Source organism: Haliotis rufescens, unplaced genomic scaffold, assembly GCF_023055435.1.
Source record: "Haliotis rufescens isolate VD_foot unplaced genomic scaffold, xgHalRufe1.0.p SCAF_10, whole genome shotgun sequence".
NCBI classification, from domain to species: domain Eukaryota; kingdom Metazoa; phylum Mollusca; class Gastropoda; order Lepetellida; family Haliotidae; genus Haliotis; species Haliotis rufescens.
Genome location: NW_025963780.1, coordinates 34,837,774 through 34,854,164, shown reverse-complemented (window position 1 = coordinate 34,854,164; position 16,391 = coordinate 34,837,774). Strand labels below are relative to the sequence as shown.

General features: G+C 39.8%; 1 protein-coding gene across 2 annotated transcripts; it reads right to left on the bottom strand.

Moving 5' to 3' along the window:
* Window positions 1-4,170: 4,170 nt before the first annotated feature.
* LOC124131134 lies at window positions 4,171-11,307 on the bottom strand. 2 transcript variants are annotated; one of them, XM_046494226.2, is made up of 6 exons: window positions 11,214-11,307; window positions 10,892-10,967; window positions 8,541-8,675; window positions 7,536-7,697; window positions 5,753-5,884; window positions 4,171-4,441 (listed from the first exon to the last, which is right to left on the bottom strand). In XM_046494226.2, the coding sequence occupies exons 2-6, from the start codon at window positions 10,959-10,961 to the stop codon at window positions 4,296-4,298; spliced, it is 645 nt and encodes a 214-aa protein (XP_046350182.2). In that variant the 5' UTR covers window positions 10,962-10,967; window positions 11,214-11,307; the 3' UTR covers window positions 4,171-4,295. The 2 variants fall into 2 exon arrangements, with proteins under 2 accessions (XP_046350182.2, XP_048247793.1); XM_048391836.1 differs by having other exon boundaries at window positions 11,128-11,306.
* Window positions 11,308-16,391: the final 5,084 nt, after the last annotated feature.

Genomic DNA, 16,391 nt, shown 5'->3' with positions numbered 1-16,391 from the left:
ACTTATGGAACAAGTAAAATAGGGAATTTTGTAACTGATGCGTCATCGTGATACGTCATATTTGGAAATGCCCTCGCCACGTCTACCATAAAACGTTTTCCAAGCTTTACTGAGGCCATGACATTAAAAGTTGTAACCCTGATCATTAATGAAGCCATATTGTTTTAGAGAGATTATGTTTGGCTGGCTCAAGACCACAAGCATTCCTCAGTTAGATTGGACGGGCAAAGTTCTGCTCAGAATTCACCCGTAGAGGTGTCGTCAGAGAGGCACACAGAAAGGTTTTGTTGGTTCCAGCTACATGACGGTGGTCTGTAAAAAATCGAGTCTGGCCCAGACAATCCAGTGATTGACATCATGAGCAACCTCTACAACCTCATTTTATCCCCGCTATCGTGTTTGAGTTGTACTTAACCCCCTCAGATACCAACACCCCACACATCAAATGTATTAGCCGTACCGTTCTCCACGTCATGAAATGTCAGTATAAGACAAATATACATGATTGATTCTCACAGTGATTTGTTTGTTTGTCAACGCTGCACTCAGCAATATGACGGCTGCTTGTAAATAATTGGGTCTGGACCGGACAATTCAGTCATTGGTTTTATGAGCATCGATCCAAGCCGTCAGGGTACGATGACATGCATCAACCAAGTCACCGAGACTGACCACCCGATCAATTCCGCAGTCCCCACTGTATTCCGCGATTCCGCGGTCGCGGAATATTTTGCAGAAAAGCCCGCTTGGTACAGAAATGTACCTATCTTGCAGAAAATCACAACTTGTGCAGAACTCACGAAGAATTTGAGATACAGATTATTTGTCCAGTGTAAATATAATTAATTAGGAAAAACATTGTACGAGCCTTTGACAAAGGTAATACAGATTTGTAATCAATCCTTATACATGTTTGTGCTATTCAATACAAGCTAAGGAAACCCCAATATGAAGGATATGTGTTGTAATACCCACAAGCCAAGACAGATTAACTATATTCATATGAAAAAATCAGGTGTTATTCAACTTATTGACATTAAAGACACGGAAACAGACGAGGGTAAATCTTCCTTGTGATATAATGTCTTTCTTAAACATACTCGAAGTTTAAGACATTGCATTTCACTGTTTTTAACTTTAGAAACTGTGTAGGAAAACAAAGCCTGAGTAAACCGCCCCATTTATGATACAGTGTTAAATGACTTGCATCCATGTTTGCAAAAATCAGTACTCCTACACGGGGAAACCACAACATTACATCCGTGCACAGAGCTTAGTAAAAGTAGTTCTGCTTGCATATTTATAATATTTATAAAATAATATATCGGATCGGGATAACAAATTGGCTTAACGCACAGTCAACGCTGTCCATTATATTATAACAATTATAATACACAGACCTGTTGTTGATTTTTCACATGGCCAGCTGAACATCTAGAGACGTCGACGAATACCCTAATCTTGTTCACTTTGACTGTTTTAGTACTGCAGACAACATAACATGGAATCATTGACATTCTCTATGATAATGCGCGGTAGTAGTCCGTAGTCCACGGTAACAGTGTATTTTCAAGGAATGAGTGAGTTTGGTTTGTATTTTCAAGGAATGAGTGAGTTAGGTTTGTATTTTCAAGGAATGAGTTAGTTTGGTTTGTATTTTCAAGGAATGAGTGAGTTTGGTTTGTATTTTCAAGGAATGAGTGATTTGGGTTTGTATTTTCAAGGAATGAGTGAGTGGGGTTTAACGCCGCTATGAGCATGATTTCAACACAATGCGTGTGGCACCTTAGAGTGAAACCCAAGAGCAAGGGTATGATGTTGACAACCGAAGCTTTTTAAACGGACGAACCCAGTGTTCAGATACATAATCAGCGGATAAATAAAACGTGGATTTGTTTGTTGATTATAAAATCAGTCCGAAGATATAGACAGTCACAAATCATCTGTTCTAAAACGATACACAGGATTAAAAATTCGAAAACATGTGCATTAATTTCATACACTGGATTTCATAACGCCAAGCGCCATACATTTCTTAAACAAATTTGTTACATTTTATTTGTCGAAAACCTTTACTTACAACAAGAATAAACTTGGATATATCGGTTTGTGGGTCAGAATGTATACAATGAAATTAAACCTTACTTGGATATTAGTGAGTGAGTGAGTATGGTTTTACGCCGTTTTCAGCAATAGTCCAGTAATATCGCGGCGGAGGACAACAGAAATGGATTTCTTACATTGCATCCATGTAGGTACTTGGATATGAAAATTTGATATGAACACAATTTGTACTTCTTGATGTTCCTAGATCACAATTCAGGAAATGCTAATCGAGACCAGATCAGTCTTGTGTTTTGTGTGTATCAAACGCTTTCGAATCTCAAGCCTTTGTGAACTAAAGTTCAATGAATTATGAGAATCGACTTAGAATCAAACTTATTTCCGCTTATATTCACGTAATGTGACACTTGTCTGACACAATTATTTATGTTATATGTTATATCAAATTGTCCAGCGAGCGGTTTGGGCAACGGTTTGTTTGGCAGAATTATGTCCAGGGACTGGTTTTAGGAACCGTTGGTTTGACATAATTATCCAGCACCCGGTTTGGGCAAAAGTTTGTTTGACCTAATTATCAAGTGACCGGTTTGAGCAACGGTTGGTTTGACCTGGTTATCCAGCGACCGGTTTGAGTAACAGTTGGTTTGACATAACTATCCAGCAACCGGTTTGTGCAACGGTTGGTTTGACATAATTATCCAGTGACTGGTTTGAACAACAGTTGGTTTGACATAATTATCCAGTGATCGGTTTGAACCACAGTTGGTTTGACGTAATTATCAAGTGACTGGTTTAAACAACAGTTGGTTTGACCTAGTTATCCAGTGATCGGTTTGGGCAACAGTTGGTTTAAGATAATTATCCAGCAACCGGTAAGAGCATCAGTTGGTTTGACTTTATCCAGTGACTGGTTTGAGCAGTTTCTTTACTTTACCCCTCAAGCTTTGTACGTTTCCATGTCATGACTATCTTTTAGATAACCTTTGGTTACGGCGTGAGTGGCCGAGGACAGTTCAGACATTGGTTTTGAAAGCTGAGTAAAGTTTTAATTCCTATAAAACAGCTCAGTTGTCCTGACTGTTGATCACCAGTCAGAAGTCAGTCAGGTTAGAAACTTCGAAATATCGTTCCTAAAGTGTTGTTTAAAATGTTCGACTCGCAGCTTAAACCTATATGGTTCGGAGATTTGGGGTGTTCATAAATGGTTGTTTCTCGAACGTTTCCAAGCGAAGTTTTGTAAATCTGTTTTGGTAATTAGTTCCAAATCTACAAATGTTGCAACGCTCGGAGAATGTGGTCGATATGGTATTTATATTGATTCTTACACACGATGGTTTAAGCTTCTTAATATGTCTCAAGAGAGATTTCCAAAAAGGTATTACGATTTGTTAGTTAGGTTTGATGCCGTTGGTAGGAATACATTCGTTTCTGCTATTAAGAATATGTTATATTCTCTTGGCTTCGAACATGTGTGGGACCTTCAAGGTGCTGGTGATCCTGAATATTGTATAAGTGAGTTTATACTGAGGGTTAATGAGTGTCATGGTCGCTCTGGATGCTCGAAATTAGAACTGTATTCATTAATTAAGACATCATTATCACCGACGTATGCTTACCTTTTTACGTTTGGAGAACATAACACAGAAAGGAAGGATGGCATCGATAAGACACTCCGGTTTTGACCATTGTGCAAGTTAAGGGCAGTTGAAAATGAAATTAATTTCATTCTTGTTTGCCCTATTTATGAAGATAATCGCTCAAATTATTTCCCATATTTAGACTTTATTACTGGTAATAATCGTTAAGAAATATATACTTAGAATGCTAAACTCCTCTGATATAAACTGTCTTGAGAACTTAGACAATTATGTTAAAGAGGATATCTGTCTTCGTTCTTCATACCTGAAAATATTATATCATACAGCACTTGATGTGAAACAAAATTGTATATATCTGTACGTGGGCCTGAGGACCTATTACCGAATAAATTGATTGATTGATTGAGTGAGTGTGATTATGCCATTTTGTAGGAATATTCCAGCAATATCACCGTGGGGGACATCACAAAGACTTCACACAAAAGTATTGGTTATGAAACGAAACTGATTTCAGAGTGTTTGTTAAATATTTATTCATTTTACTATGTACAAAAACCGACAACAAATTATACTATGACATTGTTGTTTGACATTGTTGACACGTTACTGAAATCACATCTCAATCCAAACCCTTCAGCGCCTTTGTGCTGGGATATCACATTTACAAGTAGCAGAGTTAAACAGTGACCCTTGAGCACATCTCATTGTCACCCATGTAGAGCCAAATGTGTTTTGTTCAAAGAAGTGCCCAGTTCGATCATATCTCCTCTTGTCACAATCTGCAAGAAATAACGACTTATTTACACAGCGATGAAGAGAACATTTGTGGTCGAGGGACTATCGAGTGCTTGGGTTCGTGCATGTTGCTAAACGTCATCGTTGAGTGGCATAGCTCAGGGATTAAACTCCATTTAGTTATAGGATTGAGTGAACGTTATAGCTGTTACAGTATTAAGGTGACTTGTAAATATGAAGTCTTGAACGAAAACTGTGACTCGGGAAGAACCCTCTCAATCATTCGCGTTACGGTGCCTGACCATTTCATCCATTTAGTCGTTGTGGTGCTGAGGACATATTCTAACCCGGATCCCTACAGGGGCCATAAATGATGGCATCAGGATGCCGATCTGGAATCGCAATTGGTGTGTATCTCTTCTTTAGCTATGACGCCTGTTCTTTCTTTAAGATAAAACACTGATCCTACAATGACCCCAGTTCCCGGAGATACAACTTTATAAGGAGTGGTAGAGTAGTCTAGTTTGCAGACCGATAGGTCCTGACTTTGATATGGAAAGGGTTTTGTCGCTTTATTTATGTGAAGACAGAGCATGGGGACCAATCTTCATGTCCACACTGGTGTTGCCGGGATATTGCTACACACGAAAATACATACTGGCTTCCTCGCTCACTCACGACCTCGCTCACGACTTCACGCACTCACTTATGACATCATTCAAGACCTCACTCGACTTACACACGACCTCTCACACGGCCTCGCTCTCTTTCAGAACTTCATTCACGAGCTCATGATTTCACTCACGACTTCACTCACTCACTCACCCACTCACTCACTCACCCACTCACTCACTCACCCACTCACTCACTCACTTATGACCTCATTCAAGACCTCACTCACCTCACACACCTCACTCTCAATCTCACTCACAAAATATCTTACCCACTCATTACCTCTCTGACTAACGATCTCACTCACGACCTCACTCACGACTTCACTAACTCACTCACTTATGACCTCATTCAAGACCTCACTCGACTTACACACGACCTCTCACACGGCCTCACTCTCAATCTCACTCACAAAATAACTTACACACTCATTACCTCTCTGACTTACGATCTCACGCACGACCTCATTCACGAGCTCACGATTTCACGCACGACTTCACTCAAGACATCACCCACCCATTCACTCATTCACGACTTCACTCAAGACCTCACCCACACTCACTAACTCACCTCTTTCTAGACCACACACACGATATCACTCAAAATCGCACTCACTACCTCATGATCATTCAAGGCGTCACTTACTCACTCAGTGGGGCGATGATGCAAGTCACGGTACTCACGATTCGGTCGCGCGACACATGCACATTCCTGAGGGTTGTAGATCAGATGGTCTGGACATGTCATTACGCTCTCCTGTTTGTTGATCACCAGTCGGAAGTCATTCAGGTTAGACGTCTCTTCCATGTAACACTCTGCAGGTGATAATACCAGTGTTTAATGCATGAAGGGCCATCAACCAAGTTACAGAGAGACACAAACATAATCTTTTTACAGTCCTGCAATTTGATGTATAATCTAGCTTCGTATAAACATTTGCATTGAAACAAGGCTGGCAAAAGGCGCATTTCATTAAACTGAGAGCATTGTGCTCGCACAAGATCTCTCGACATCCCATTACAGTGGGACTAAATAAACTTGTCTCTCTGTCTGTCTGTCTGTCTGTCTATTCTGGTCAGAACAACCTTCTGAATTTAGAGAGCTTGTATCAAGACGGACACCCAATCCGCTTACACGCAGACTCTCCAAACAAAAAGACAAAAATATCTTTAGCCCTTTCACTTATGGACATGGTTATATAAAATCAAATAAATTATATGTATATATTTGACACAAAATGGAATACACAAATCGAAACTGCGGTATATCCAAAGGACGGATCTGGCAAAATCAACTGACCGTGAAAACACTACACCATTCTTCCCTTTGCTCTCATAATATTAAACCAAACACAAAAATGTATCGTCATAGAACTAATTCAGCATCATGAAATGAAACGGTAAATTTCTCCGGACACAAATCCTACCTTCATTTAAACTCAAGTCAAACATGTTGCCTTGGAAACGTAAACAATAAATATTGATAAAAATCCTGAATGGTGAAAGGTTACAATTTAGCGCAAATGTGCGAATAAACAACAGTTTCGTGAAGAAATATTACGGTTTGGGAAACGAAGCATGATAGACGGGTTATTATACTGAATTCGTCAACTATCATGTGATAACTGATGTGATCTCAGATGATGCAACTATGGTCGGCTCCATTCAGTACCAAATCATTTCCAAATATATTTTACCAATAAAAATTGTTCAGAAATGTGAGCGAATGAATATTGCTTAAGGCTGAAGTCTGCAATATTACAGCTATATCACAGAGTTTTTGTAAATTATCAAGCCTCGGCCAGGCTGACCCAGTAAGTGAAAGCATGACCAAGGTTTATGTTTCTCTTTGTTGTTCAACGCCGCACTCAGCAATATTCCAGCTGTATGACGGCGATCTGTAAACAATCGATTCTGGACGAAAGAGTCCAGTAATCGACATCATGAGCATCGATTCACGCAATTAGGATACGATGACATGCCAAGTCAGCGAGTCTGACCACCCGATCCCGTTAGTGGCCTCTTACGCATAGTCGCTTGTTATAAGCATGGGTTGATGAAGACCAATTCTAACCCGGATTTTTACATGTGCTGGACCAATGATCTGGGCACGGAGAGCCGTTATCAATCATTTCCGACAATCCAGTGATTGGTATTATGCGCATCGATCTACGCCGTCAGGGTACGATGACATGCATCCAATCATGTCACCAAGCCTTACCACCCAATCAACTCAGCAGTCGCCGCTGTATTCCGCGATTCCGCGGTCGCGGAATATTTTGCAGAAAAGCCCACTTGGTACAGAAATGTACCTATTCTAACCCGGATCTTTACGTGTGCTGGACCAATGATCATGGCACGGAGAGCCGTTATCAATCATTTCACCAAGTCTGAGCCGCGATCAATTTCGACGCCTCTAACAAGCACTAACAAGCACTGGACACAGTTCATCAAATATATACATTACCAACGTTTCTTTGATCCCTGGGAATGCTGGAACTAAAGCCGCAAATACACAGATCTCTGACGAAGATAAGCCCAAGTGGGCATTTCAGGTCCACCCATTCTCCTGCCTGAGTCAACTGCTGAAAGATTGTTCCATCTCGGCTCAGAGGGCGCTTGTCGCAAACTGTCAAGTGAAAGTGGTATTCAAAAGGATTGGTGAAGGGAAACGGGCATATGTTTTGAGTGGGTGAGTGAATGAGTAGGGTTTTACGCCGCTTTTAGCAATATTCCAGCAATGTCACGGCGGGGACACCAGACATGGGCTTCACAAATTGTACCCATGTCGGGAATCGAACTCGGGTCTTCAGCGTGACGAGCGAACGATTGGCCACTAGGCTACCCGTCCGCCCCGCGCATGCTTTGAACATTGAGGACTTAAGACATGCATTTAACAGACTGAAACACCAAAGAGTGACAATTTGAGCAGTAATAGTAATACATATATTTGTGTCATAATAGTTAAGTATCTTTTGTAAGTTGCGGGAAAATTACAATTCTGTTGCCTGTATAAAAGAAGTTGCATTTAAGGGGTTGTTATGTTTACCTTGAAAGCTAAATATATTTCCTTTGGTAAATATTTTAAAAAAATTATCTTCTGATATCTGCCCAAGTCAATCGGTCAAATCACTCCAACTCCTCAAAATATGCGTGCATTCACATAATATCTGGATGAATTCATGTTGTTGTGAGTTTTTTTGAAATATTAATTTCATGTGAAAAACCTAGTTTGTTTGTTTGTTTGTGTGTTTAGTGTTTGTTTGTTTGTTTGTTTGTGTGTTTGCTTGCTTGTTTGTCAGAAAGCCGCACTTAGCAATATTCCTTATGGTTACAAAGGTCTTCATGGATTGGAAGACATGTCTACTCTTTGCGTGAATACCAGCGTGAATCGACAAAACACATTGAGACCAATCTGAAAACTTAAACCATAGAGACTCTATCAGGCCCCACTGACTGCATGGATACTTACCATCAGTGGTTTGTCGACAGTTACATCTGTCTGTGTTAAACACTTCCTTGCCATCACACATGAGAACTCGCTCAAAGCCACCATAGTGCAACACAAACTCCCGCGCATTCAGTGGGCTTCCAACAATATAGCATCCTGAAACAAATAATGGAATAACGGTCAAAACGAATAAATTTGGTCTTTATTTAGCTTCATTTACAAATTTGGTGAGCACAGCGCCCCGATTACCCGAATCGTACATACGCTGAGATCTCCAGAGTGCTAATTTTTGACGTTATGGAACTCACAGTGTGTTGTCATCTCCTATGGAGGCGGTCGGGTAACCTAGTTGGTAAAGCGTTCGCTCGTCACGTCGAATACCCGGGTTCGAATCCCCTAATTGGTTAAAGCGGCATAAAACTTTATTCAGTCACCCATTTTCTATGTGTCAAAAATAGATCACATAGGTTCACCGCATCACCTTGCATGTTATCGAAATTTGGTTTAATGCGGTGTCTTCACGCAACGAATGATGCACTGCATAAAGACTCATTCGCTACGCCAGTGTGACTCAAGCCTTACATTGTACCCAGTAAAAGAAATTCCATTGGTATATACTCAAGTCTACAAAGAAACTTTTTAATTTCTTGAACATCAACTATCTTGACTATCCCTTCTGGGTGATATTTTTTTCATAATTATTCTTTTGTTTCCGAGTAGATCATACATTATGAATATTTATGAACAAATAAACAATTTCCATATTCATCAGAGTCGATTGTAAGATTCCAACAATATGATCAGTATGAGTTTATGAATCATTATGAAATAGTGATGATTCCAGGTGCCCGTACTGCCCCACCGGGGGCACCCGTCACAAACACATGCAAAGGCATAGTATATTTGCTTCTTATATATTCTGTACATAGTACATGGAATGAGAAAGAGAAACATTTGGATTGACTGCAGTTTGAGAAGGTAAAACATTCAGTTGTCTCATGATAGTTTAGTCTGTCTTTTTGAAGTTGCAGAAAATAACATTTTTCGTGCCTGTATTTTTCTATGAACAAGTTGCATTTAAGGAATTGTTATGTTTCTCTTGATAGCAAAATATAATATTTCCCTTTGGTAAATGTCCAAGCACTCCAACTCCTCACAATATGGGTGCATTCACAAACTATCTGGATGAACTACTGCTCTTGTGAGTTTTTGGACATGTTTATTTCTTTGTTATAATGATTGTTTGCTTGGGTTTTTGGGGTTTTTTTTGCAGAAAGCCGCTCTCAGCAGTATTCTTTATGTTGACCCGGAATCTCCACGGTTTCTTGTGATAAAAATACGGATATAATAAAAACAATCATTGCTTCCAAGGAATCGACCATTTGTGTTTGACTTTATTCACGACGGAGATAATTACAAGGGAGGGGGGGGGGGGGGGGGGGTTATTGTGATATATTTGCTTCTCAAACGTAAATCAACTCCAAGCTATCGAAAATTTGCTTCCTGTGATGTTTAGCGCATTGTGGCGTCAACATTGTGACGTCACAATGACACGCCAGGTACCTCGGAACGACGAGGTAACAATAACCTAACATACATTCAACGAAGCATGCTCCGCCAATCAGAGCCCCTGGTTTTGTAGTAGCTAAGTTCAAGTGATAGTCAAATTTCACTCAGATACTAATCAATCATTCCCTGAAGTATTTTCCTCCTGCATGTAACGTTATTTTTATGTTGACCCACATATTACTTTAAGTCGTGTCAGAAATATATAAATATAACACATTACGTATATTTGCATGTTATATATTGTGGTAATAACATCGGAATTAGAAACGACATGTTTATGTGTAGAACATGCTTAAAACTGACAATGATTTACAACCTTCTCGGACTTCCTTTCACCAAGGTGTGAACCTGCATTATCGTGGTTACATGGCAGGTACGACATCTTTATGTCCGAGTCATAATGACATGACTCGAGGAAATATGATGACAGGCCATAACTATAAACCACAAACCACGTGTACTGCCTTCAATATATTTTCAAAAACGAGATAAAAACAACTTGGATGGGTTTTTTAAAACAAGAATTCAATTCCGCAACGTAATAATTGATCCCATGTTCATGATCTATGTATTGGCTAAACATATATTAAAACTAACACTGTTGTAATTGTTATAAATCTGGTTCCGTTTATTAATCATAGTTTCAGCTTTATATTACATTACATTTTCTCAACGTTACAATACGGAATGACAGAAGGTCCATCCGTTATTATTCATCAGGACAACTTCCTGCCTACAAATAGAACAAATTATTAACATACTTTTATATTTTAAGGAGCGTTTTTGTTCCTTGACTCACTTACTGTCACAGTGGACGAGACAGGAACTGGCGATAATCCCAGCAATCGCACCCAGCAAGCTGCGGAAGGCCATGATAATCTAAAATACAAAACAAAAACCATAGAGAAAACATGTAGCAGGAAATACATGTGAAGTGTTTTTAAGAAAAAATAGACTTTTCAATATATGTCAATTTTATGACAACTGTATTGTAGATTATTTTCTGCACACATATATAGTTGCAACAAAAAACACTCACCTTTATGTTGTCAGTATTGATGGAAGTCGCCCTATTCTGCTGCCAATGCTTATAATACAAGGAAGGGAAAATACATGTCCACCCACCGTTATGGATAATGTTGAACAAATAACAGACTGCTCGCGTCAAGCTTGGGCACGATTCTGGCATCTGCATGCTTTTAGTGGCAACATGTATTAAATGTACTATAACTACTCCTTTCTGTCTGTTATTTCATGTAGAATTAACGACTGTTTACGTCGTAGTTTCCGTCGTACATAACGGAAGACCTTTATGTATTTAAGGATTGACTGTGTATTTTTTTCGGTCCATTGAGGTATGAATCGAAAAACCGATGTGCAAACTGTATGAATCCGGTTTATGTATATGATGATGAAAAAAGGTCATCACGACGATGTGAAAGGATTTCACTGCCATGCATACAAATGTGTTTGTTTTGTTTTATATTTTGGAAAAAGAATATTTTGCATTAATGTCTATTATCAGTGGAGCTAGGACTTAAGATGCTTGTTCACATATTCTGGAAGCAATTGGTATAATTTCTTTCGAACATCTGATTGTATGAGTCACTTCCAACCACGACTAGTTTAAAAATATTAATATCTTAATTTGTTAAATCATTCAGTAATTGTTAACCCTGTCACCCTGAACATGGAATTACTATTCACACGTAATGAATCACGCTGTCACGTACTCACACTTTCCTCTGTCAAACAGATTCCCCGATGCTCTCCCTTCAGAGGAAAATTAGTTTAAAAAATGCTGGTACCGAACAACGGAATACATTACATTTCTACGAAAGCCTATTAGGGCCAAATTCATTGATAACATTTTTTTATTTAAAAGTTGTAATAACAAGTTGTAAAGTTTAATTACAAGTTGTAAAGGTGTATTTACAAGTTATAAAGGTGTAATTACACGTTAAAAAGGTGTAATTACACGTTAAAAAGGTGTAATTACACGTTAAAAAGGTGTAATTACACGTTAAAAAGTTGTAGTTACATGTTTTTAAGGTGTAATTTCAAGTTTAAAAGATGAAAATACAAGTTTTTAAAGGTGTAATAACTAGATTTAAAGGCGTAATTACAAGTTTAGAAATGGAAATAACAAGTTTTGAAAGGTGTAATTACAGGTTTGAAAAGGTGTAATTACAGGTTTGAAATGGTGTAATTATGAGTTAGAAATGTGAAATGTCACTGAATGATCAAAGCATTTGAAGTTCTGTATTGCCTGAAGGACTGACGTAGAAGTATGGACGGGGACAATTATTTTGGATGTTTTTAGATGAATTGGGCATTGAAAAGTCTGTAACTGACAGAAAGAACCCGTTTCAGAGTTCGTTTACTGATAACAACATTGTCTGCTAATGCCAGAAAGCACAATATTTCTGTTGGTGCAAGCCCCAAATCATAATACAACTTCACTTTTCTATTTATGTTTCTTGATGCCATTTGGGACAGACGTCCTCCCTCCAAGATATGTTCATTTGCCCCTTATTCTGAATTTATAAGCAGTTCAATGGTTAAACTTGTAATTACAACTTTTTAAACTTGTAATTACACCTTTACAAGTTGTAATTACACCTTTAGAAACTTGTAAATACACCTTTACAACTTGTTATAACAACTTTTAAATAAAACATGTTATCAATGAATTTGGCCCTAATAGGCTTTCGTACATTTCGACAAGGAATAAGTTGTCTGAACGTGACATCTTTAGAATACATGTAGAAAACATCGGAGAACACTGGACTTGCTACGATGAATATTTATGTAGATTTACGTATTCTATTTATCATCCATTATCTTATTGTACGAAAATGGAATCAGATCACCAGTCAAGCCGTTATTGCAACGGCCTCTCAAAATATTACAATGACCTCATAAAATATGGTGACGCCATCCAAACAATGGAACAAGAGATGTTGGTTAGTAGGTTAGCATGAAAAAATATTTCTCGGGGATAAAATTTATAATTCCCCAGGATATGGTCGCTGAAAAACAAGTGAATGAACGTCGGCCGAAGCGAGGACGTTTCATCTATCCCCAAGCAGCATTATGAGACCCTCGAATCGTTACCAAAGAACAACGAATAACTTTTCATGAGCCAGTAGTGGTAGTGTGACAACCATGGCCCAGAACTGCCACACCCGGGTTCGTCATCCGAGGCATAGAATCATAACAGCAACCTCTACACCTTACAAAGTATGCGTAGGACATCAGCTCAGACGCCGTAAAGCAGGTATTCGAGCTAGACGGCGTCATTTTGACGGACCAACATCGTCGACTACGAATTCGGTGATATCGTGGCCAAAATGTATGGCCTCACCTGCGATGGAGAACCATTAGGCTGATATGGTGGCCGTGTTCAAGACCGCGGTTTACATCCCGAACATATAACCCTGCCGGGAACAGGAGAAAATCGTGCCCAGTTTGAATGCTTTCTCAGATATATTTGCACTTATATGTATAACTGCACTTAACATAAGATGCGATTGTGAGTGAGTTTGGTTTTACGCCGCTTTTAGCAATATTCTAGCAATATCACGGCGGGAGGACACCAGAAATGGGCTTCACACATTGTACCCATGTCGGGAATCGAACCCGGGTCCTCAGCGTGACGAGCGAACGATTTAACCACTCGGCTGCCCGACCGCCCCGTTGACTATAAGAACCAGTGGTGTCTTCAAAATGGATTTCAGCAAATGGAGCACAGGCCAGTCATAACGTTTTAGGCCAAATGGGTGGAACGACAGAACTACATGATCGAATAGTCAAGATGATGCGGAATGATGCTGGACAGTTTAAAAAAATGTAAGCTAGTGAGTCCTTCGAGGATGACCCAAGGTGACAGCCCTGAAATTATAGCTGCTGTTGAAAAGAGGATCTGTCATTCATCAGCATCTTTGTATTTCTAAGGTGTCAGCAAGATGAGTATTTAATCCGCAAATGGTTTTTTTATCAAAGGATGTAGTGCAGCTAATAGCTCCTTGAACTCTACAACTCGGATGGAAAAAGGTTTTGTATCATGTTTCTAACGTGTGATGAGACGTGGGTTCATCACGGGGATCCAAAGACCAATCCAGATCCAGCTGGGAAAATTATGGCAACCTTATTCTGAAATTGGAAAGGGGTGTTTTTGAGAACATTAACTGTCCTGCAAACGTGAATGACATGGAGGAATGGTGGAAAGTACACGCCAGACGGCGTACTTTTGACGGACCAACAACGTCAACTACGAATTCAGTGGCCTCACTTGCGATGCAGAACCGTGTACTTCAAAAAGACGTTTTGCTTCGTCAGGTAGATATAAGATGTCAGGTGTGCGAGCCAAACTGCATATCGATAGATTTGGCGGAGGTAGGTTGATGGTGTGGGCAGCAATCTCGCACAGTGGTATGGACACCCTTGTTGACGTTCAGGTTAACGTACAACAGTACAGGGATACAATTCTGTATTATGCCAGACTACATGTCGACAACAGCATACTTATACAAGAACATTCAGGTCCTGCGCTGGTCCTCTCTATCTGAAAGAAACACTTTTTGGTTTTCGATTGACTCAGCTACGTTTTGTCCCACAATAAACATGGCTTTAGAACAGATGTATCTGCATTGCCTCTTTGGACATGAATATGGCTATACCTTAAGATTGACGTAATATGAAGTAAGTAGCACATTCAAAAGTATCAGTTATGGAGGAAAACAGTTATTTGTTTCAACTGGTTGAATAGGTGTTGATCAGTAACACACAAAAATTACAGCTTTAGTTTTGATTTAATATGGGTACACCTTAATACCTAAATAGATGTTTTCGCCAATATCACCGAGTCAAAACCATGAGGTATGTACCTATGTTGCTCAAACCATGTTATTACAAAAATTAGTAAAGCGCACTTTCCAATTAATAACTGCTCAAATGCACTCAGTGCATGATAGAGATTATTATTACCCCTGCCACTGGATCGGCGTACACTTGAATTTCATTCGCAACTCCCTGGGGAGAATACAGTCCAAGCGGCCTGTGAGGCGCTAGAAGGTTAACAGTCACATTACCATATCTGCCGACTGAGACGCCACATGTGTTACATGTGCTTCAGTGTGGACAGAACCAAAGCCCAAGAAACTCCCCGGAGTCAAGCAGCCGAACATGATCACCATCCATCTTCATCTGGTACTTGAATGCCTCGATTAATTACAGACAACAGTGAATAGTGAGTGAGTGAGTTGGGTTTAACGCCGCTTTTAACAGTATTCCAATTATATCACGCTGTGTCAGCTTAATGTGGGAGGAAAGCCCGAAGTGATGCAGGTCTCAGACGTTTGCCACTTCGGTGAAACCCACGAGCACGGGTATGGTGCTGACAAACCTAGAAACATAATCGGGGAGAACCGGAATTCGAATCCACAATCATAGGTTTCTGGTATGCCCAAGGGACGCAACGCTGCACAGCGAATCGCGGCGCATTAGACGACTGGGCCACAACAGTGAATATTGCTGGCTGACGAGTAGACAACATTCACTCAATAAAGATCCACCGCACTGATTCACCAGCTTATGGAGCATGTTTGAAATTTATCATGTTCGTTTGATCTATTTGGTAGATATACATCTTGGTACTTTTATTACGTGACAACTTCTACATTTCATCCCAGTAAATATCACTTATCGTTTATATTGTGCCCGAAAACACGACTATCTCATACACAAGAAGTTAAAATAATCGCATGAAGATGTTATTGTATATATCCGAGTGACGAATGGGAAAGAACCTGTGGTGTGTTTAGAGCTTTCCTCGTTATCCAAAAACACGTGGCAATTCATTCTTTCCGATAGCAGGGCCACTACTTTGCTACACGAAAATGCAAGAATTAGTTTCAGTTGGCAGACACTTGCAAATGGTGTTAGGTTATCTTACAATTTCATAATATGTGAAACTGGACATTTCACGTAAAATAGGCTCTTCAGTTATTGGTGAGTGAGTGACTTTACGCGGTTTTTATCAATATTCCAGCAATATCACGTGTGTGTGTGTGGGGGGGGGGGGGGGGGGGGGGGGGGCGGGAGACACCAGTAATAGGCTTCACACATTGTACCCATGTCGGGAATCGAACCCGGCTTTTCGGCGTGACGAGCGAACGCTTAACCACTAGTACTAGGCTATCCGAACGCCCCTTTTCAGTTATGGAGGCTGACGCAGAAATTGTCTTAATGTATTACTGTGCCGTAGACACATCTTACTTATGTATTGTTCCGATGTAACGC

Coding starts and splice junctions, on each gene's coding strand:
- LOC124131134 (XM_048391836.1), bottom strand. CDS start 11,283: ATGCAGATGCCAGAATCGTGCCCAAGCTTGACGCGAGCAGTCTGTTAT. Junction 7,698..8,540: donor CTGTCGACAAACCACTGATG/GTAAGTATCCAT, acceptor TTCACTTGACAG/TTTGCGACAAGCGCCCTCTG. Junction 5,885..7,535: donor CAGGGATCAAAGAAACGTTG/GTAATGTATATA, acceptor TATCACCTGCAG/AGTGTTACATGGAAGAGACG.